The sequence below is a fragment of the Falco punctatus genome, assembly GCF_963210335.1.
Source record: "Falco punctatus genome assembly, chromosome: 12".
Taxonomy (NCBI): Eukaryota; Metazoa; Chordata; class Aves; order Falconiformes; family Falconidae; genus Falco; species Falco punctatus.
In genome coordinates this window covers 29,531,545-29,553,992 of record NC_137592.1, presented here as the reverse complement: position 1 = coordinate 29,553,992, position 22,448 = coordinate 29,531,545, and the positions used below count along the sequence as shown (strand labels likewise).

The 22,448-nt window shown below is 50.8% G+C and overlaps 2 protein-coding genes across 9 annotated transcripts in view; both read left to right on the top strand.

Moving 5' to 3' along the window:
* Nucleotides 1–9,012, top strand: part of LCLAT1 (lysocardiolipin acyltransferase 1) — a 120,453-nt gene extending 111,441 nt beyond the window's left edge. For all 8 annotated transcript variants that reach the window (XM_080408832.1, XM_080408838.1, XM_080408834.1 and 5 more), the window contains one exon: nucleotides 4,814–9,012. In XM_080408832.1, the coding sequence (XP_080264958.1) occupies nucleotides 4,814–5,322 (509 nt within the window). In that variant the 3' untranslated portion in view covers nucleotides 5,323–9,012. The remainder of the gene's footprint in view (nucleotides 1–4,813) is intronic.
* A 1,241-nt stretch (nucleotides 9,013–10,253) lies between these two features.
* LOC308072246 (uncharacterized protein) lies at nucleotides 10,254–13,048 on the top strand (the record flags this gene model as incomplete). The annotated part of the gene is made up of 5 exons (XM_080408839.1): nucleotides 10,254–10,499; nucleotides 11,718–11,861; nucleotides 12,030–12,190; nucleotides 12,656–12,795; nucleotides 12,936–13,048. The coding sequence occupies 5 exons, from the start codon at nucleotides 10,254–10,256 to the stop codon at nucleotides 12,953–12,955; spliced, it is 711 nt and encodes a 236-aa protein (XP_080264965.1). The 3' UTR covers nucleotides 12,956–13,048.
* Between the last annotated feature and the right edge of the window lie 9,400 nt (nucleotides 13,049–22,448).

The window sequence follows — 22,448 nt, the reverse complement described above, 5'->3', positions numbered from 1 at the left end:
GAGGTCCAGGTGCCAGAAACTGGAGACAGGAGGGTCCGTGTCCGTTGTGTGGGTGCATATGTCAGTGTGCAGTCACTAGCGACTATCGAGCAGGACTAGTGGGCAAGTAGGGTAAAAGGCTTGGGAGCTGGGTGTCAAAGTGGCCGTAAGGCTTGGTCAGATGGTCACAATTTGGCTGCTGGAGGGACTGCAAGGCCCAAGCTGGTGGCTGAGGAGCCTGTGAGGTCTGGGGTCAGCTGGGACCAGTTTGTATGTTTGTCTGTCTCTGCACGAGGCAACTGGAGAAGAGGGGATCCGAAGGGCAGCTGCTGGGTGGCCCGGAGTGTCTAAGGCCAGTTGCTAGAGGGACTGACAGTGTGTGCAAGAGGTGCGTACCAGCCGCAGCAGGGGGGCTGTGGCCCCAGGGACTCACGTGTCCAGGTGCCAGCGCCTGGAAGGACCAAGAACCCAGGACCAGCTGCAGCATAGGCTGTCTGAGCCAGTTGCTGGAGGGATCCGTAGCCTGTATGTAATATATATCGATATAATTCCCACTGACATCCTAATCAACCAGTGAGTGGGACATGATGAGGCTGTTCTGGTGGCTCAAGTGCCGTGGGGTTTGTGCACGTTGGCCCATGGCTGCCCGTCTGTATCACACGTGTGTGTTGGAGCTGTGTGCTCAGGCTCACCCCTAGCTGGGGCGGGCTGCTGCAGCAAGCCCTCCTCTGCTGGGCTACCAGATGCTGCAACTTCTAACGTAGAATAAAAATTGTGATGGAACAGCTGGTGCAGTGAAGGAAGACATCTTCCTTTTTCCTTGGAAATGTTTGGTTGGTTTTTTTTAAGAAGGTATCTCTCTGATGCTGTTGTTTTGGTCCTGAGCCTGGTAAGTTCTTCCTCAGACAGCTCTTGAGCGCAGTGCCCAAAGCAACCAGCTGTGCATTGTAATGGCTTGAAGTAATGTCATGTGTCAACAGAGCCTGAAAGATAAATAACTTTGATTGGAGCACAGAAAGGTTAAAAAGAAGAACAACAGTGCTTTTGAGGCATTTTGTCATCCCAAAATGGAGGCTGCCACGTGGATTAATCATCTGCATGTTATGCAGTTTATAGCAGCTTAGCAATAATGACAAATAAACTTTATGTTCACTCCTGAGCACTGTAGTAAGCTTTCCTTTTCTGAGGTCCTTTTGTAAAGACAGGGTATTGTTCGTGGGTATAAAGGATACGTAGTTCTACTGCTGTGGGAGGAAGGTCATGGGGCTGTAAAGCTACTGAAACCCGTGTTGCTTCGTCGTGAAGAGCTGGGCTACCTGCCTGACATTTTAGGCTTAAGGACAGTTTCTTAAGTTAATTAGATCTCAGATGCATAGCTATGAACATTATTTGATTGCCTCTGTCCTTCATTCTTTCCCTAGTATGATGTGGATACGTGCAGGATAAAGATCCCTCAGATGTGGTTTGTCCACCATCAGCTTCTCTGAACTATGAACAAATACGCTTGCTTGCTTCATTTTTTGACCCACTGGAGAAGTAGAACGATGCAGCTTCCCTTAGGGCAATTTCTTCTTAAAATGTGCAAAGCAGTTTTTTTAAGCAGATCTTTAAATTCAGGTGGGAAAAAAAAAAAAACCTCTAAAATCAGTGACTGCCCTGTGTCTTCACTTAGGATCGCTTTCTTTGCTGGTTGACTGGCACCTTGCTGTTGCTCTGAAACACGTGCTGTTAGGTGTTGATCTCTAGACGGCAGACAGCGCGCTGAACTTCAGAGGGAAACAGACAGTAAAGATGCTGGAGTCAAGAACGCAGGTTCAAAACTGCCTGGTTAGACCTAGGCTAAGTGAGTTCTGTCCCTGCTCATGAAAGTTCTACCTTCATCTGCTGCGGTAACTGTTCTTCTTTTCAGCAGATTAGCTTGTAGCATGTTTGGCAGTGATGCATCGACCCTGTCCATATTAAAAGATGCCGTTGATAAATCAGCGGAGAATACACGGAACCTTTTTGTTCAAGTGTGCAGGGTGGATCCCGCAGCTTTACTGCATGTAACGCTAGCAGGGCGTGCTTCTTTCAGCAGCTGTAGAAAACTGATTGAAGCTGGTCCTTTCCACAGGCTTGCCTTGCCGGGGAATTAAAGCTTCAGGCAGCCGTTTGAGGAAAGGTTTTGAATATGTATGACCCAAACAAGGGGCCTGTTGAGAAGGGCTCTAATCCTTTTGCATATGAAACCTGGTGTTCTGGTCTTCTCTCTTTCTGATGTTTCTGTGCTTTCAGATATGCTAAATCTACCTTTGAAGTTTCATTTCTTCTTGTGTAAAATACGCTTTAATAGATGAACCTTGCAGCTGGGAATTAGGAGATAGATACTGGTTCAAGTTGGACACGCTGAGTGGGTCAAGTAATCGTCCTTTGCCTCAGTTTCCCCATGTCTAATGCAGAAAGAATGATGTCCACCTCCTGTATGCAGCTCTTTGAGATTTGTTCTGGGTAACTAATTTAGAAGCCACAATGCAGCGTAGACTTTCTACAGTCTGGCATGAAGCCCCGCTGGTAGGTATCTGCCTGGGGGTGCTGCAAATCCATATGGACGGGAGTAGAGGCTACCCTGTTCCTGGTCAGGAATTCACAGGTAGAAATATATCTGCATGTTGAGATCAGACCAGCTGTGTGGGTGCAGGGAGTCCTGCCCAGTCCTGCCAGTCGCACTTGCACGGTCAGAAAACCTGTGTCTTAGGCAAATCTGATGATTTATTGTCTGTCATCTGTATGCCAGTGGTCCTTATGTGTAAAGCCTTGATTTTTCAAGAATATTTGCATATAATGGCAGACTGACTGTTTAGCTGCAAAGACACAAATGAGTGTAGGATGGGTGAGAAACTCATGTAGCCCAAACCAGTTTTCATAGAAGGCTTTTTTCATACAAGGATCTCAGGGGACTGAACTTTTCTGGCCTCCTTCTTGAGGTGAAGTGTGTAGGTTTTATGTGCTGCTAGGACCTGGGGAGCTATGGAGGATCAGGAGGAAGACAGGCTGTAAGAGCCGGGTATCTCTTAGAGGCGTGTAGCAGCCCTTCCCCTGGCTGGGCCAGGAACTAGGGGATGTCTGGTCTGTAGGAGGACTGTAGTTCCTTTGATGGCAGAAGTATTTGGAGTAGGGGGTGGAAAAATGCGAGCTGTTCTCAAAATAAGAATGCTTTGTGCTAAGGTGCAGCGGGCTAGCCAGCCTTTCCCTTTGCAGGGGCTGGGTTTCTAGGACACGTTCAATTTTAGCATCCCTTGGAAGGAGATCCGAAAGGTTTTACCTGTGCAGAATAGAGTGATGCTCTGCTTAGATGGGATGTGATCCCATAGCTAGACAAAAGCTGGAGTACTGAGTTTTGCTCTGATCGCCTCTGAGGAGCCATATATAGCTCTTTAAAAACCCAAGTAACCTGCCACGAAACTGTCCGAGAAAGAGCGTTGTAAGACAGCACAGTTATAAAAGACTCTGAAAAGCTGAATAGGGTTTTCCCCCCTCTTAGGGTATCTGGAGCTGAACTTTAGATGCATCATTTTGAACGTGGCCTTTTAAAGTAGCTTTCTATTCTGTCCTTGTCATTTTTAGAGCTGTAAAGGAAAGCCAAAATGCCAGGGAAGGGAAGCAAATGAAAAGGGGGAGCAGGGCTAAAGACTAGGTTTTGATCATCTTTGCAAGAAGTGACGTCAGCTGTGAGAACGAAGGGCTTCAGTCGCTGCGACTGGAGACAGCTTTTAGTCTCTGATTCTATTTTGCCCTGAGCCAGCCAGCCAAATAAAAACAGCGGGATAAATCACTGCTGGCAGAACTTAACAGTTATGCAACATCCAGTGCACCGTGTGCCTATTTTTAGATCGGTTTTACACTAGCAGAATTTACTTTATGAAATCGAAAAAGAATGTCTGGTCAGAGGCCGGGGGATCAAGAGGGTATTTGGGAAGTGCAAAATGTGAAAAGCGCTTAGTACAAAGATGTGTTAGCAAACCCCACTTTGGCAATATTGAAATCCTTTCGAGAGTGTTGGATCAACCAGGCGTGGGAATGAAGAGTAGAGGGGGTTTCAGTATTCCCTTGAATTTCTAATCTGTGGTTGCTTTTTAAATGGTTAACTATACTCGCTTTACCCAAATGGCTAACTACATGTGGTTTACTTAAAGCTGGCCTTCTCCACCATTTGTGTTGTATTTTGTCTTCACCAGATGTGGAGCGTGGTAGGGAGCAGCTTCGCCTCCTGGCAGGACCGGCTGGTCAGGTTTGGGGGAATTGTGCTGACTGGAGTGCTCTGCAAAGCTGGCTGAGCTACAGAGGTGCTCCTCATCCTTTGTGAGATACCCTAGATTTAACGAGCCTCTGATATTTAGCTGCTCTATGTTTCACATATGTTTTCTCAATCTTCAGTGAGTTAGGATTGTGTGTGATTTCATTAGTTAAAAGCATTCAGCTTGCAGCACAGGTATGGATAACTGAAGATTAGTCTCAGGTACTGTGCTCTTTATCCAAGACAAGATGTGCATCTTCTCTCCTTTAAATTTTACTTAATCCTTTTACTCCCTGTTGTGATTCTAGGTTAGTTTGAACTGTGTATAATTCTGTTCCCAAAGTTTTTTTGTTCAGATTCAGAACAGATAATAATTGGGAAAAGTTTGACCTTTCACAGCCTTTAGAGATTCTAGGAGATAAACCATTTGCTGCATAGCTAACATGTCTTTGGGATCTCTGCCACAGGTTGGACGGTTTTTAATCACAGCTTGGAGCGAATTAGCATTCTGATGATTGCATGATCTGTATTGATCTTTTTTCCCCAAACTATTTGTTCTAGGTGACAATCTTGATGCTATCCATGACATAACTGTGGCATACCCCCAAAACATTCCTCAGACAGAGAGGCACCTTCTGAATGGCAACTTCCCTAAGGAGATTCACTTCCACGTCCAGAGATATCCCATAGAAACAGTGCCCACTTCTAAGGAGGAGCTGCAGCTTTGGTGCCGGCAGCGTTGGGAAGAGAAAGAGGAGAGACTCCGGCACTTCTACGAAGGTGGAAAATGCTTCAGTGCAACAGGGCAAAGCATTATTCCTCCGTGTAAATCCGAGCTCAGGGTCCTCACGGTTAAGTGCATCTCGCTCCTGTATTGGACAGTGTTCCCACTGGGTATGCTGGCGCTGCTGTACCTGTACAGCTTTGTGCAGTGGTATTTTGCAGCCATGATCATCTTTTTTGTCGTGCAGCAAAAGATATTTGGTGGGCTGGAACTAATTGAACTCGCTTGTCATCGATATTTTAAAAAGCAACAGAAATTTCATAACACGAAAATAAAAAACAATTAGTTCTGGGGTAAAGAAAGATGTAAAAATGGGTGATTTTGAGATGTCCTGCAAATTTTATGCACAGGGGAGAATTTTTGCATGAGAATTGTCTTTTATTATTGCCATTGTTAGACATTTGCACTCGATTCTGTGAAGAGAAAGAAAAATGTTAGTTATTGCTACACGTGAAAGTAGTAGTTTTTATCTCTGAATGTAATTTCAACATTGCCTCTGCAAGCAGCTAGCAACTGCATTCTGCTGTAATTAAGAAACAAATTGCTGGATTACTGAACAATCGTAAGGATGATAATAATTGTGACATGCACTGAACTTTCATGCAGAAACCCAAACTGTCCAGCTAAAGGAGACAGAGGTATGATTTCTGTACAATCGCATTGTCATAAGGGAAGCACCGGATTTGGAAAGCTGGTAAGTTTAACAATGTTTTGATGGTAGGTGGAAGTTGGAGGAGAAGTTGTTCCGGTTTTTTTTTTCTATTTCAAATATTCAAATTTATATTTTTGCATAAGCTTTTCCAAACACTACTGAACCTACCACTATTCAATTGTTCTGACTTGGTCACTCAGAAGGATTTAAGCCTTGCTGTCTTGTGTTGTAGTACAGAAAACAGTGCTGGCTCTTCCTCCAAATAATCTGAACTGATTATTCCATAGACCTATGCAGCTAAGTTTGGATTTTTCACTGTTTTCGTACTGTTTTGCTGTCCCTCTTAGCTGTGGGAGACTTGTTCCTCCTGTAGTATACAGAGCTGCAGGATAGGGGAGCTAATTTTTTGTTGGTTTATTGGTGTTTTTTTCTCCTAGAGGCAAAACCAAGTGTCTGTCCCTTGAGTAGCTGGCAAATGTTTTTCAAAACGTTTTCCTTGTAGACATTATTTGCTTGAAAACATTTAATTTTCAGAGTAGGCGAAATATCTTTTTTTTTTTTTTTTAAGCATGTATTTTGGTTTTCACTTTGCTTCCTAAGGCATTTAAAGTGTCCGTAGACTGCTTGTTCTGCACGTGTCAGCCAGACCTGCTGAAATGCCTCTGATGCAGTGGTTGTCTCCTTATAGGTGCAAGAGATGGGTTTCAGACTTCTCACAGCACAGGGAAACTGAGCTACATCTTCCCTTTGCAGTATTGTCTTTGATTGCCTGCTGGCATCATTACTTTTCCAACTTTTGGGGGTTCTTTGGGGTCCCATTATAATACTTCCCCTTATTTTCATGACATTCAGAAAATCTGAAGGTTTAAACTCAGACAAGGCACTTGCAAGTGCATTCCTTGTCATATATAACAAAAGTCACGTTCATGCTCACATGGTTAAAGACATAAACACTGGATCAACACTTCCGAGACACCAGGCTGGGTTTGGTTTTCAACCTCAAAAAAATGTTAGGTCGCTTGATGAACTGTACTGCTGCAGACCCTTCATGACTTACTGAGTATTTGTTTATTGCACGAAGGCGTGTCTGAGCGGAACAGAGGTGGCCTGATGCCATACGTTGAGTGGCATTGCCATGAAATGGGAAAGTATAGAATGCAAAATTTATCTTGTACTGTGTTGAGTATCTCAAGCGTTGGGTCAGCATGGTAGACACATCTGTTTTCTTCTAAATTACAGTAGTAAACATGTTGTATCAAAGGCCATTTTTTGAATGAATCACCAGCTTCTAGTCAACCTTGCAAGGTGACAAGTATTTTTTAATCTGTGCTTATAACTAGTTGTTTATTACGTGGAAAGTACTTGAAGCCATCTGTTTTACTCTAATTTTTTTAAACCTCTTTTTTCTTAAAACCGAATAAAACTAGGTTTATATTTAGGGTTATGTTTCTTAATGATTTTTTCGTATTTATATTTGAGTACCTGATGTCTGACAGCTGGTGTTTCATTGTCACGAGTGGAAGGATCCTTTCTGCCCTATGAGGACTTTTTAAAACGTGATTCTGTGATATCAAAGGCATGGCTGCACCTTAACTCGACATCGCCTGGTTTTTCTTTGCCTGATATTCCTTTGGTGCGAATCCCTGCACATCCCAGGTAGCTCACCGCGAGGGAAAACCAAAAAACCTCCTTTATGGTTAATGCAGAGGAGAGCTAAAAGGCAGTTTCTAGTCTGTCCTGAGCCGTGGCTGTGCTTTCACACCAGGAGTAACCATGGCCAGCCCACTCCAATCGTCTTAATATAGAGTGTTCAGGAATCGCTTTGGAGGACAGGTTATCGATGTCGGTGACATAAATACCAGCTACGCTTTTCTCAGTCGCTCAGAGAACTTTGTGGTGCCCTCAGATGTATCAGAAACGTCAGTGTGAGTCTTGGTCATGGAGCGGTGAGAGATTTAACATCTGCGTGATCAGAGTTGGGCTCTGAAAATCGTATGCAATCCATCGCTGACCCTTACGAGGGGTTTTCTCCCAGCTGGAGTCAAACACGTAACCTACTGTAATGTGGTAAACATCCTGCAAATCTGTAATTCAGCCTCCTCTCTCATGTATTTGGATCAAAGAGAAAGAATAATCTTGTCAGCTGCTCATGTCGCATTTGCAGTGCCTGGCTCCGTGGCGTGGGGCAGCACGTGGGAAGTGAAGAATCCTCCTCTCACCGGGAAGGGTCTCGGCTTTCTGACTGACGTAAATTTTCAGATTATGTGCAACATTTTCCAGCTCAATTAGAAATGCAAGGCGGGAGGGGGGTGGTGGTGGTGTAAACTTTGAATAACAAGGAAAAGCTTTGTGGATGTAGAAGCTTCTGTTTAAAAAGTGGCTAAGGAACTGTAGGAAGATCTTTTTGTGAATGTGTTTTTTCTCTCTTTGGTCAAATTGTAGCCTTTTACTCAGAAGGTACTAATACACAGATTTTTTTGGTGACTGTTTTGTCCTCACCCTGTTTCCCTATTCAAAGTACACACCAAGATGGCATGTAGGAACATGGGTCGGTGGTGGACTTGGCAGTGGTAGGTTTACATACAGTTGGACTCTGTGATCTTAAAGGTCTTTTCCACCCTAAATGATTCTATGATTTTGTGCTGGGTAAATCACTTGGAAGGGTTTTCAGTGCTGTTAGGTTAAAGGTGCTAGTACTCCAGGAATCACGTACCCCTGTCTCATGGGATGCACATTGGCACGAGACTCAGCTCATTCGTTAGCACGTTTGCCATGGCTCCCCTTCCCTCGCGGTCCCAGCAGCCGCACTGCTCGGCAGTGACTGCTCCGTCTACGGGACCTGCAGGTCTTCCTAGATCTGGCGTAAAGTTATTTATGAGATCCGTGACGTGCTTTAAGGATCCTCCTCTCGTTTGCTCAGTGAAATGTTTCCTCATCAGCGTCAGGGTTTTCATTCTCTCTGCTCGGAACAGAAGGCTGAAATCCTGCCATCTGTGTTTGTCATCAAGGTCAGCTGGGTAGCAGGGTGTCAGCCCAAGACATATCTCTCTTGGCTTCAAAGCTGCAAGGCCCGAAGCTGGTCTGTAAGGTGTTGTCTTAATCATATGAAATGTAGTTCCTAGTTTTGTGCATTGCATCGGTCTGTTGTTTAAAAAAAAAGATCTGTGTTTTTATAACTTGGTTTTATATGTACACTGTGTGAAAGGAAACACCAGGATACTACAAACCTACAGAAAGCCTTAGTTTTCAGAGTTCACTGATTATCTTAGAACGTTTTAACCATTTACCAGTGACTTTACAGCAACAATAAAGACCTGAAGCATTGCATGTGTTCCATTTTGCATTTTTTTTTTTTTTTCCTCCTGGGCATGCATTCTGTGTGCTGCCCTAAGGAGCAAACCTTGTTTTCGGTGCCCTGCTGCCTGCTTTGGGCAGCCCGGTGCCCGCTCAGGTGCCGGACCCTTGGTTCCGGGCTGTTGGGGTGATGCAGCTCCCTTCTTGCCGTGGGAGGCTGGAGGGGGGTGGCTGGTCGTACCCTCACGTCTAGCCTCTTCATGTAGAGGGATGTGGAAACCTTTTGAACATGCAAGAGGTGCAGCTGAACCTTGGCCTTGCTTTGCTGCTTAACCTGTATTGCTTAAGAACCAGCTGTGGCTTGACAGTGAGGCAGTGCTGCCTAGGTAAGTCCTCCTCTCCTCTTTAGCTGTGTCCTGTTACCACCCATGTAATTTTTGCCGCTGTGCTCCTAGTTACCTGATGGGGAATAGCCTTGCCGTGACTGCAGCAGCCCTAGCGAAACCCCCGCGTTTCCAGCAGGCAGCACGTGTTGGGAAGACCACAAGAAATGGAGACCCTGGCAGCAGTTTCTGCAGCCGCAGGTGCTATTTGCCATGTCTACGTAGGCTTTCAAATCAGTGCCCAGAAGTCAAAATGAGCCATGCTCCGTATTGAGCGACTTGTCTCTCTGAAAAGATGGTTGTCGCTTCCTCTTTCTTTCCTCCAAGCTCAGATATGCCATGAAAAAATTGATTTCTCTATCTTACCTGCCATTACCGAAAATAATAGTCGTGGAGGTCAAAGCTTTCACCCTCCAGCTGCCCCAGGTGCCTCCTTTGCAGTTCAATACAGCGGGTGGAGGGTTGTCTTGTTTCCCGAGGACTGTCAATCAGACCACAAGTTATCTCAACCAGAAATGATTCCCGGGAGCGGGGAGCACGGTCTGTGCTCATAACATGCTTGAGCGCCTCTCATCCTAGAGAAGGTTTGTGCTGAGAGACAGAGGCAGAGCGAGCTCACCTCTGTCCTTGCTGGGCATCTCAAAAGTCCCGGCATCTTTAGCAGGAGCTGGGCCCTGAATTTTTAAGCAGATGTTTTTGTTTTATTCTAGTCTGGCCTCCGTATGGTTTGTCAGTCCTTTTCCTGGGCTGCTTCGTGTGGGGTGACACTTTCTCCCTGGTGGTGGGACATGCAGGAGACTTGCAGGAGGAGTCTGAGCAAAGCTCTGTGTTTTGCTGCTCTCAGGGGAAGGGGAAGCGTGTTTGCTCCGCCTGCTCGTGCTGGTCTGCATGAGGGGGGCGGGCACATGGGCTGCTGTGGGTGTAATGGTTTTAGTGGTCAGCACAGTCTTCCCTAAATTTCTCTTCCCATCTTGCCTGTCAGAGGGAGGAGGCGAGAGCCCCTTCACCCTCGTCTGCAGGGAGCGGAGAAGCACCTTCAGCCTTGCCGAAGGGACGAGTAAATGGGCTCAGGCGTTAGCCTTGCTTCTGTGTCCACGGGACAGCCCCGGGCAGAGGAAGATGAGCTGCTACAGGGTGCGAGAGCATGAGGAGATGCTGCAGGAGGAGTGGGAGGCAGCGCAGGGCACGGCTTTCTGCAGAGCCGTAAGCTGGCACTAACATCCCCGCCTGATGGCCCTCTGCGCTGTTTCTTTGCCCACCTTTGAGGCTTGCCCTCGCTGCTGGAGCTGCTGGGCGGCTGGGGAGCGAGAGGAATGGGTGTTGATTAACGCTGAACCTGAAGGGAGGGGAAACATTAGGGGTAATGGGATAGAGGGGCTGGGGAAGGGGTTGGCTCCTGCTGGCGCTGGGTGCAGCTGCTCTGGAGCGTGTCATTTGGCTTCAGAGGCTGAAGGAAAAGGTCTGCATTGAGAGACTTGTTTACTTGGACATCTTGAAAGAAACATCCTCCATGGGGTGGTCGGCAGCAGGACCCATGGGAGGAGCCTCTGTACGTTCTTACCCTGCTGGTGCCCACCAATGCTGACCTCTTTCCATCTCTCTTTCCATACTCAAGTTTCTCACTTGATGTCCTGTGTTTCAAGACATGGAAACAGCTCCTCCAGTCTGTTGTCCTGGCAGCTGTGCAAGGCCCCCAGTGCTTTAGGGGTAGAGTAATGCCTTGCTGTCAGTGAGATTCCCACCGGCAGGCTGGGAAGCTGCCCGGCTTTCCAGGGCAGCTTGCAAAACCTCCTGTGACACACGCTGCCTGGCGCAATCCGTGCAGCGCCTGGCAGCGGGCTGCTCCCTCACCTCCTTGGCAAGGAGCTGCCTCGCCCCCCTCGCCCCCGCCGCAGTTGGAATTCCTTCCAGATGATCCACCGAAATGATTTAGGGGAGATGTTGCTCACCGGGGAGATGTTGCTCACACTGGTAGCTCCACAGGTTTGCTCCCTACAGCTCTGCACTCCCTGCCCGGGGCTGTTCGTTGCCCTTTCTATAGCTACGCAAGCGCAGGTCCCCGCTTCCCAGAGGCGTTCCGCAGCGCCTTGGGGTGGGCACAGAACATCAGAGCCAGCAGGTCAGGGTCCTTGGCCACAGGGGCGGGAGGGGGTCCACTCCCAGCGCGCAGGGTCCGGTTGGGTCAGGCTCCATGCGCAGTCCTTGTCTGGGGAGGGATCAGGAGCTGACCTCATGCAGCTTCTGGCAGGCCTTGACACCCATCCCTGGAGCAGAACCAGCCATTTAAAGGAAATGCTAAACCAACCTCTTTTGGCAGCAAATTAGACTTTCCCGATTCCATTCTTGCTCTAGGCCTGCCTTCTCCTCTCCCTCTCCCAGCAGCAAGAGAGGAGAAGGTTTTGGGACACCCTCTTCAGTTGCTTAAAACAGAACGTGTTTCTGGAGCCACCGTCCTACGTGGATCAAGTGGTGCTGGCCAGGCTCACGAGGCAGGAGGTGAGGATGGCTTGACACCACAGGTGTCTGCCCTGGAGACATGCACAGGGAGAGGGGCTGGACCCAGTTCCTCCCCCGCTGCCGGTCTCCTGAGTGGGCACGTGCCAGCTGGTGCTGGCATCTTCCTGGGATGCTGCGTGAGCGCTGAGAGATCCTTGTGGCCAACAGAGGGACAACAGGACACGGAGCATCCTTCTGCAGGACCCCAATGCTTCAGGCGTCAGCTGGGAAACCGGAGAGGAGCGCTTGGGAATGGTGTGGCTGTGGGCAGTGTGGGCAGACCTGCTGACAGACAGCCCTCAGGGGTCCTCGGCCATCTCAAACATGCTGTAGGTAATGTGGGGGCGGGGGGGACATTGCACTGACACCACTTACTGCAAGCCAGGGATGTGTCCAGCACTGGGCACTAACACTCACAGGCTTGAGGCTGCGCATCTGTCTGGGACAGCTGTTATTCTTGGTCCCCAAGTGGAGCGAGTCCCACCACTGCAGGCAGGACAGTGCAGATGACCCACAGCTGCCGGGATAATGGGCAGCAAATGTCACATTGCCAGCAGCAGCAAGGGCTAGGTGCTTTATTCCAGGTACCGTAACTCAGCTGCCTGCCTGTTCCCCTCCCTGGAACATAGCCAACGTACACGCACACGCACGCACACGCACACGTAAACGCACATGCACACACCCCCCGTTCAACCTAATAATTTGGTGAGGTTTTGTCTGATGCCGGTGGGAGTGGGGCTGATGTTCAGTTGTGATCTTTGCTCTTCTCTCTCTGTTCCTGCTCCTGCACCAAGGGCCGGGACACCTGTGTGGTCCCAGAGCGCGGGACCTACACGCCACATGCCCAGCCAGGCTTTACATGGAGATGCTGAAGCTCTAGGGGTAGCCTGGCTGCACAGAGCTCGTGTGGACCACGCTGCCCCACTCTCAAGAGGTAGATGAGCTTGTTCTGCATCCCCCGCTGCCACAGCCAGGCTGCTCTCTCACACAGCAACATCTTAAAAGCACACGGGGGGATCTTGGCAAGCCTGTTCTGCAGCAGGAGGGCTGACAGAGCTCCCCTTCCCTTCCCAGCCACTGGTAAAGAGCAGTGATGGAAGCTGGAGTCCAGCTGGAAGCGTGTGACCTCTGCTGCCTTCTCCATTCCCACACCAGGACGAGCTGCCAGGAGCAGGGTAGCCAGCCCAGGCCCCTGTGGTCCTTCGCTTGAGCTCTTGCAGCTGTGCAAGGGCAAACCTGACCTTGTGGTCGCTCAGTGGTCAGGTGTCACACCCCCAGTGGGTACCTCCGGCCTCCTCGCTGCAGATGCTGTGCTGCTCCAGATGTTTTGCTTTTCTACTCTTGCTGGGGGAAGGGGTTGTATGTGTGTGTGTGCGCGCGTCTCTTTTCCAGGAGCACCTGAGAGCAAAGGCAAGGAGATGTTTTGTGCGAGATTACAGCAAGGTGTTCGGGTCTGCCTCCTCACAACATGTGAAGGTTAAAGGCAGGCTCTCAGCTTTCCAGGCTAATGACAGACAGCGCTATGTAAGCGAGAGAGAGCCTAATTAGGCATTAATGAGAAAGGAGCCTGTGGTTTTGTTACCCATTGGACATGAGTGCCATGGATGAGCAAGAGAGGTTGCATTAGCTGCTTCCTGCTGAGTCCTACCAGCAGGAAAGTCCTTAGCAGACTTTCTGCATCATTTAGGGCCAGGAGGTAGAGGACGGTGCTGCGGACAAGGGGCGGTGGGGCTTGGTGTCCTCTGCTGCAGGCTGGGACCGACCCCAGACCTGCGGCCCCACAGCTGGACTGCAGACCTTGGGGCAAAGACCTTGGGCTCTAGCGTTGGCTCTGCCACTGACCAGCGGCACGTCACGCACCTCCTGCCTCCCGGCCGGTTCAGCAGGGCTGGGGACATCTCCTGGGGATGCGCTGCTGTGGGGGACACAGACCCTTCCTGCAGGTGAGAAGGGGCTCCAGCCCCGTGAGAATCTGTTTGGTCACAGTTGTCCCTTTTCCTTCAGCCGGCTGGCAGGCACGTCAGGGGAGGGGAGGTCCAGAAGCAAACCCCAGAGCTATTTGCTTCTGTGAAGGCCAGAGCAGAGACCTCCACTGTGGGACCAGCCCTCTGCCCTGCTTCAGCCTGAATCTGATAGCAAGGGGCACTGGAAGGGGTCAGGTTGTTGTTGGCTTTTAGCTAATGACCTGGAATAAAACCGGGGAGGTTAAATACCTAATCTTGAATTAGCTTCATCACTCCTAGCCGTTGCATAAAAGCTATTGAAGTTATTACAGGACACGCTGGCTGCATGAACAGCGGGAACAACAAATACAGGTAGAACAGTCCTTGTCATAAATATCACCCCAGCCTTCCCGACAGCCCTCTGCCGTCACGGTGCTGCTCGCAGCCAGCCTGGCTGGGCAGTGCCAAAGCGATGGCGAGCGCTGGGCGCGTGTGATGGAGATGGCTACTTCTCTCTCTAAGTAGTACGAGGCTGGCTGTGGTTTATGATTTAGCAGACGCCTGAACATTTCTTAAGGAGAGGAACCTTCTGATGTGGGGCAGACTTTGTTTCTCTGGGTCGTCTCCATGGGGCTCTTACTGCAAGTGCCACAAGGAACCAGAGACCAGGGGTTCAAAATGACCGCGCAAAAGCCCCGCTTAGGCTTGTATTTGTCACGTTTATTAATATTGTGCTTCATACTGTACTTCGAACGCTCTCTTTAATGATAACAGTTTTGCCACTCAGCCATTGCAGTCACATCTAGGCCCTGAAGTTATCAGGCGTTCAGTTTGTAAGATCATCGCCCCACTCCAGTGATGTGTCGCTGTTTGATACCAAGGTGTCTTTATTACCCAGCACGTGGACTTCTCAGGCCTCCCGTACCGCCACAGCGGGCAGTAGGATGCTGCTGTTGCTCTGTTAACCACACCAGGTGCCTTTTCCAGTGACAGACCGTTGCATCCCCAGGTGTAAAGTCCTTCGGTTACCCCGAGTCTGCCAAATGCTCTGACACATCCAGTTAGGAAATGAACCCAGCTCTTATCTAGGTCTCTCCGAATCCTAATCCTCCTATCCCATCCTGCTCTGCCGTGTCTCCCCCACAAAGGGGAGGATTAGGCAGGAGGACCTTACCCCACACCCCGGCAGCGGTGGGCAGAGCGGCGAGGTCGCGCTGATCCTGGAGTACTTCCAGGGCCACTGAACCTCAATGAGTCATTCGTTAAGTTGATACAGCAGGAAGACATCGAAAATAGAAGACAGTGGAAATAAAATAAGTAGCAAGGCATCCATTCACACCCTTGGCAGAGAGGCGTTTTGGTTGCCGGTGCCCCGTGCCCGCCAGGAGAACAGCCGCTGCTTGTTAGGCAGGTTACGCAAGTGGAGTGGTCTATATTTATCAGGAGTGCATGGCGTACACACCTCGAGGGTCAGATGCCCGGTGGTTTGGAGAACATTAGCTCCCCTAATGAATCAGCAGGGAGGAGGACCTAAAAATACAACTCTGCTGCAGAAGGGCATCGCGGAGCTGCTGAGGGAGTCAAGGTCAGGAGGCCCCGAGGTGCCTTTCCAGCTCTGCCTGGGTTGTGGTGCTGTGCTCAGGTGCTCGTTGCCTCCGAAAAGGCAGGATCCACAGGGCGCTAAGGCTCCTTCCAAACTTCTGTTGAGGTGTTGGATGTTGAGCCAGTGCCTAAAGGAGGAGAAAGACCCCCCCCGATCCATGCCACAGCCACCATGTGGTAAAGCCAACCTCCTTTTTGGCCACTCTCCCTCTGGACTCATGCTGACCCGGATTCTGTGGGCAGGGTGCTGGGCTCACCTGCCTGCTCTGGGTTTCGGCTTTATGACAGGGCATCCTACGTGGAAGGAGCGTGAAGGCTGGAGATGACCTTGGCTGCAGGCTTCTTGCTTCCCATGCGAGGGCATCAGCCATATGGAAGGCAAGCTATGACCATCTAAGCCTGTGTAGGTCCTACCAGCGCACGAGGCATGTTCCATCCTCCTTTCTGGGTGGCTAGGGCTGGAGAGAACCACACCATTGCTCCAGACAGGGTGGGGGGATCCACTGCCGCTGTGTGGGCTGGCACCCAGGAGAAGCCATCTCAGCAGCCAGTGGCTCTGCAGGCAGCAGGTCTTCCAAGCCCGTGTCCTCTTCCAGCCTAGCTGTGCCCGCTGCATCCCAGTGTCGTGCTGGTCCTCACTGGGAGAAACCTGTGCACAAGTGGGATGTATCCTCCTTTACGGGGTGTAGTCCCACTAAAAGTGGTTGATTTCATGCAGGATCAGGGCAGCCCTTGGCTGGTACCAAGCATGGAGGCCGGTCTGCACCACCGGCGCTGAGCGCTGCTGTGGGTGCTGGTGGAACACATGCTTCATGCCTCCTCTGTGGCCTGGCTTGCCTTGATGCGTTGTGGATGTCTGCCTGTCGGCATGCTCAGCTGCCCAGATGTCCGCAGCCAGCTGGGGCTTGCTCACACCAGGCAGAAGACACCTTGCAGAAGCCTCCTGAGGACAGGTTCGTTATGGGGATGTTGCTGAGGCTGTTATGAGGATGACTACGGCGGGTTCACCTTGGAGCTGAAAGCCAACACCTGTCCTTCTCCCTTTTGCTCAGACATCCCGCTCCACCCTCCTGCCAAGGGAACAGGAGGAGGCTTTGTCACTCCCCTTCAAACTGTGAGATCCGAGGAGGGCTCCTGGAGGCATTGCCCGTTTGCAGATGAGAGAAGCCGCTTCCAAAACTGGGGGAAGGTTTGTGTCTGTCACGCTTGGTGACCAGTCTGCAGGAGCAGCAGAGCCGTCCCACACCCCGCTGGCTGCTGGGGAAGCTCTGGGATGGAGCGGTGGCCCACTGTCACCCCGCGTCAGGCTGGAGACATGGAGGTGAGCAGCCAGCTGCTGGGGTGGTTCTGCTGTTTTGCATGACTGAAGCTGGTTAATGAGAGCTTTTTTTAGGAAACTGGAACAGATGGAAGGACATAACAGATAAGCTCCGTTTTCTTGGTTTCTACTACTATAAATGAATTTGTTTGCCCGCAGTGCCCAAGGGCACAGCACAGTACCCTGGTTCACCCAGAGCAGCATAGGCAGTGGTCCTTACCCCACAGGCCCTATGCTGTGCTTGCCCCGTGTCCATACACACCATTTACCTTTTCAACATCTTAAATACTGTGCCCTGGACCAAATTCTGCCTCCCAGTAGACCTGATGGAGGACCTGCCCACCAGAGGCAGAGAGCAGAGCCTGTCCCACAAGGCTGGCGACCACCTCGATGGCTGTGCATCCCTGTCACAACCCCAGTAATGTCACTGGTCCTTGGCTTCATGCGATTCATCAGCCTCCCCCACGCAAGGGCCAGGCCACCATGCTGAAGGTGGCCCAGATGGGCACGTGCAGCTCTAAGACCTGCCCTCCACTTGAAATACAGCAGAACTGCAGGGGGGTAAATCGCACAGAGGCATTGAGTTAGTGCCCCAGCAGAGCCAAGGTAAAAGGTCCCTCTCGGTTCGCAGAGCGCTGGTGCCAGTTCACGTAACATAATCTCTGGGGCTCCCCCTGACCCCCTCGGAGCATCCACACTTTGTTGTGGTTGGAAAAGCTTGGTCAGACTGTGCTTTCTCGTTATTTTTGTGTGCTTCTGGAGAACAGCTCTCTCCCATGTGGAGGTTACCTGCAGGAGCAGTAGAGCCTCCTGACTGCTACAGCGAGTATTAATTAAGCCTTGAAAGGAGGATCCCACCGGGCTGAGGACCCATGGTGTCTTGGGGGGGTACAGGCAGCGGATAGAGAGAAGAGGGGTCCGGCAGTTCAGGGGCTGCCCCAGGACAGAGGAACGCAGGCACCGTGTCAGTGCTCCACGTGGAGCTCTGCAGGTGTTGGGCACAAGCTGGGATGCTGCTCCCCACCTGAACCACCTCTGGTGCCAGCCTGGAGATGCTGTCAGCCTTGATGGGGAGGACAGACCCCTGGAGAAGGACCGGGAGGTCAACACCAGTGGTCACGTCCGTGCTGTGGGCCCGGGGCACTGGGTAAGGCATTTGTCTGTGTTGCACTCGTGTGTAGTCTCAGTCCCACCTTCAGCGTAAACCTTGGAGGTTTTAACACGAGCTATAGGAGGATGTTCCTCCTATCACGCTTTTATTCCTGCTTGTCTGTGGGGTCTCTGTGGTCACCAAAAAGTCCACCCACGCCACTGGTCACACTGGATCAGTCCTTCTGGGCTCTCACTGGCCAAGCACCTGGGTGCCAGCTCCCCCCTACTCCCAGTGATGTCACCAGCTGAAGCTCAGAGACCTCGACCCAGCACCAGCACATGGATGCACGGGTCAGCCCCGGCCTCTCTAGGATGAGGTTCTGTCCCACAGCGACTGGGGAAAAAGGACAGATTCAAGTATAGCTGCAGGGCTGGTCTGCCCGCTGCGTATTTCCTGAGCAAGGTAATTTATTTGGAAGAGTTGGAGCTGGCAGAGACCTTCACTGCACATTTTTCTGCTCCCCTGAGTCCTCCCGGCAGATAACTCAGCTGCCACCGCAGCTCCTCCTTCCCTGACCCCACGTCCCCTGCACGGGCTCACGAAGCACATCCCTCCCCTGCAACAGCTGCCAAAATTGCTTTTTATTTTTAAACCCTGGGAAACAAAAGCCCTACCTTTATCACGCGCCTGCAGTCCCAGCAGCTCCATGTATCCTCATTAAGCAACCACTGATCATCAAATGAACCTGACAGGCACAAAAGGCAGGGGGGGATGCAGCAGCCCGGTGTGCCTGCAGCTGGTCCCAGCTCCCTGCAGCTGCAAAACATGGGGGGGCTTCTCCCTGCGGGGTGGGAGAAGGGCTGTCGGGGGCCCAGAGGCATGGTGGGCTTGTGTCTTCCCACTGCAAAGTGGTGCTGGGGCTGCAAAGACTGAGTTTACTCCAGCCCTGCCACGTTTTCTACTGACAAACAGCAATAATAATTCTTTAAAGGGGGTTAATGGGTAGAAAAATGGCAAACTGGATTATGGGCCATGCAATTTTATTTTCCTCTTTAGCGACACTACTTAAGTAAGCCCTTTTTTTATTATTTTTTATCTCTGTGGCCCACAGCCTGAGGGAGGGTGTCTTCAGAGCACAAGAACCACCAGCCTTTGGTCAGCTGAGTGTGAGGAGACGTCCATGGGCAATCAATTTGGGTGAAAACCTGCCCCACAGACCAGGGACGCCTCTAAAAATATCTGGGGAGAGGGATGGATCATGCAGAGGTATTGACTCAGCTCCCTGTCCAGAGCAAAACCCGCTCCAAATTTGCTTTTAATGCCTGGGCATTCAGAAGTGTTCGGACTTGATGTGTTGAGCTTGTCTTTTGGGCAGGACCAGCTCCCAGCTGGTTTCTCCAGCCACCAGCCTTGCTACAGAGTCTCCCAATGGAAAGGCAGCACTGCATCTTGGAAGAGAGAATGCAACGCAGCCCAGAACATGCAAAGAGAGAATCAAGATGGGAAATATTACGGTGGTCCCAGTGATAGAAGCGTGCTTGCAGGTAAGAATCATGCCTGTGCTGGGGTGACGGCAGAAAACGCAGTCACTGGTGGTTGTTTTGGGGCCAGGACCCTACTTTCTGGAATATACTAGAGCTGGACCTGCAGCAGAATTACAGCTTGACAAGGATGCTCAGGAGTCCCTGCTGAGGCACACTTCACCCTGAGACAGGCACCAGCTGATACATAAATTAACTTTCCCCCGCCCCCCCAGCTTTCAGAAGAGTCTTATGCCAGGCTCTGTAATTGCACAAAGTTTTAGTACAGCTTCTGTCTCTGCTAAATTTCTTCAAGCATCACGAATTAAATTGAATTTACTGGGATGACAAGTGTCTTTCTTGTCTTGCCCACAGCTGTTGCAAGTGCTGCTTGGGCTCCAGCGCTGCCTGCTCGGTCCTCGGGCTCTGGCTGTGACAGGCTCAACCTTGTGCAGGGACCTGCTGCTGGACCCCCGGGCTCCCCCAGGGCTGCTGCGACTCGGGATGCTGCCTGGGTGCCTCTCCTGGTGCGAGAACCAAGCGGCAGACCAGGGATCAGTCCAGCCTGGTTTTTATTTCTGCAAATAACTCAGGTGGCCACAGACCAGTCTCTAGGTCCCTCGTCATTCTCCTGTCCGTGCCTGGTGGGAAGAGTTAATAATAGATGTTGGATGTTGCAGGAAGATGCAGAATTTAAATGATTTCCCCTTCCTCCTCAGTAATGAAAATGTTTCTCCCCTAAGAGTCCCTTGATTAATTGATCCGGCAATCGACAAATCAAGGATGGGAACACATAAAATCCAATAGAAACAGATGAAAATAGCATTATGTACCATCTGATGCAGTCAGAGATGTCATGCAACAAAATGACTGCAGAGAAGTAGGGCCTTGAGCTGGAGGAGCCTTCATTAAGATGTGGCAAGGGTATTATTAAGTAAAAGAACATTGATTTTGTTTGAAAGATTTGGCCATCCATATTAAATATAATCTCAGTAATGTAATCTCAGTAGTTGCTTTAAATGTCAGCCTCACTTGGCTACATCTGCTTGCTGGGGTTGCTGCTCTGAAATGAAAATGAAAACCTCATTCTCCATCGCCCATTGTACTCCATTAGCAGCTTGATAGGCTGTGCCCGTACAGGGAAAAATTAGCATATGTGTTTCCTATAGGGAATAAGCGTATGCCAGAAAAGCCCATGTATATAAAACGTATGTGACGGTAACAAAACAAGTAATTTACAAAGACAGAAGCAGCCAGCACACGGGGTATTTCAAAGCCAGAAATCACTTTAAAGTCTGGGCTTTCATGTGAAACTTGAACGCCGGGCCAAATTCTCTGCTGCTATTAACGCGTGGAGCTCTGCTGGCTTCGGTTCAATGTCCTTGGAAGTTGCAGCCCCTATCCCAAGTCCAATCTGACAAATTCTGCTAAAGGATATTTCTTTTTTCTGGGTCCCAGGTGTCCAGACCCAGTGACAGCGATGCCTGCACAGGGCTGCCACGGGTGTGTGTCGGTTGGCTGGAGGGAGGTGGCACTTGGTGATGCCCGCCCATGCCTCAACGCAACGGATGCTTCAAAACCGGGGAAAAGCACCACTGAACTCACAACCTTACAGCACCGTCGATGCAAGGGTCCTCGCCTGGCTGGGTGTTCCCACAGCAAAACGGTACGTGACACCACGGGTCCCAACGGGGAGCATGGGCATGGTCCCAAAGAGGCATGAACTTTGTGTTCCCCAGACCTCAGAGGCGTTGGGGATAGCATCTCCCGGGAAGGAGAAGAGGAGGAGGATCTCTGTGGGAGACACAAAGCCAGACCCCAGCAATACGCGGTACTGGCATTCTGCTGCCTGCTGGCGAGGTGTGCAGGCAGAAACCCAGCACAGCAAATAAAAGAGGCGCTGTCATCCTCTGAGACAGGTGGAACTTTGGACCAAATCCTTGCCTGTGTTCATCTGAGCCTGAGGCACCTACTGTGCTCCTGTAGCAGATATCCAGCCCTGCGCTCTCCCCCACCAAGCCCTGGGATGAGAGCAGCAGCCTGAGGGCAGCGATGGAAACAAGGGGTGCCACCGGACAGGAGAGACCATGGGCTCAAAAGTAGCTGGGAAAACATTGGCAGGACCCAGGGAAAATCGAGAGTTTCAAGGCAGTTATTCCCGGTCCCCCGGGTGCAGCAGGCGCGGGGAAGGCAGCGGTGCGGAGCGCAGGTGGCTGAGCACATCAGTTGCATAGCTCTGCTGAAGGAGCACAACAAAAGGCATCAAAACAATTTCCTTGCAAATCAGAAGTGTCCAGACACAGCTGAAGGCACCGAGCCACTTGACTGTAATGGAGTCAATTTTCTCCTTCAAAGTGCAGCATACAAACCTTTTTATAGCCATGCACCAGCAGAGCTATTTTTTCTCCCCGCCAGCTGTTGAAAGCCATTTCTGTGGCTCCCTCCCCAAGCCTTCGCCCGCTATCCTGCAGCTACCATTTCATTGCCTGCTCGAGCACTTGGGAGCTGAATAGCGAAGAAACAGAAGGCTCCCACGCTGCGCTGGCCTTGCCTTGGGGCCGGGCGGGAGTCCCGTGGGGCTGGGGGCTGGCTGGGAGACGGGGAGGGGGAGCAGCGGGGGCAGCTGTGTGTGGCAAGGGTCACCCCATGTCCCTCCGGCGTGAGGTCTGCTCCCGGCATTGCTTGGCCGTGGTGGGGCCACAGCAAGGAAGAGCTGGTTTTTTGCATGGTGAGCACAAGGGGAGGGGAGTGACTTGTTCCAGGGTGCTGAGGACACCAAAAGCTTCGTATGGGTCCAAGGGAAGAGCGGGCACGTTGGCAGAAGACAGCTTTTTGGAGGAGCGCTGAGCTCCCCAGCAACAGGAGATGTGGAGGGTTTGTGAGCAAGAACCCGGGTGTTATTGCCCTCGTTATGTTCTCCTCCTCACAGCCTGCCTCCAGGCGAAGGGCTGCACAGACCTGTGCTCCGACCAGCTTCCACCTGGCCAGATGTGGAGACCTCACGCTCCTTCCTTAGCTCCACTGACCATTTTTCTGCCTCTGTTGCAACTGTGAAACAAGGAAAGAGAAAATCTCTGTAAAGATGGTCCTGCAGGCTGGGTAAAGCCCTCA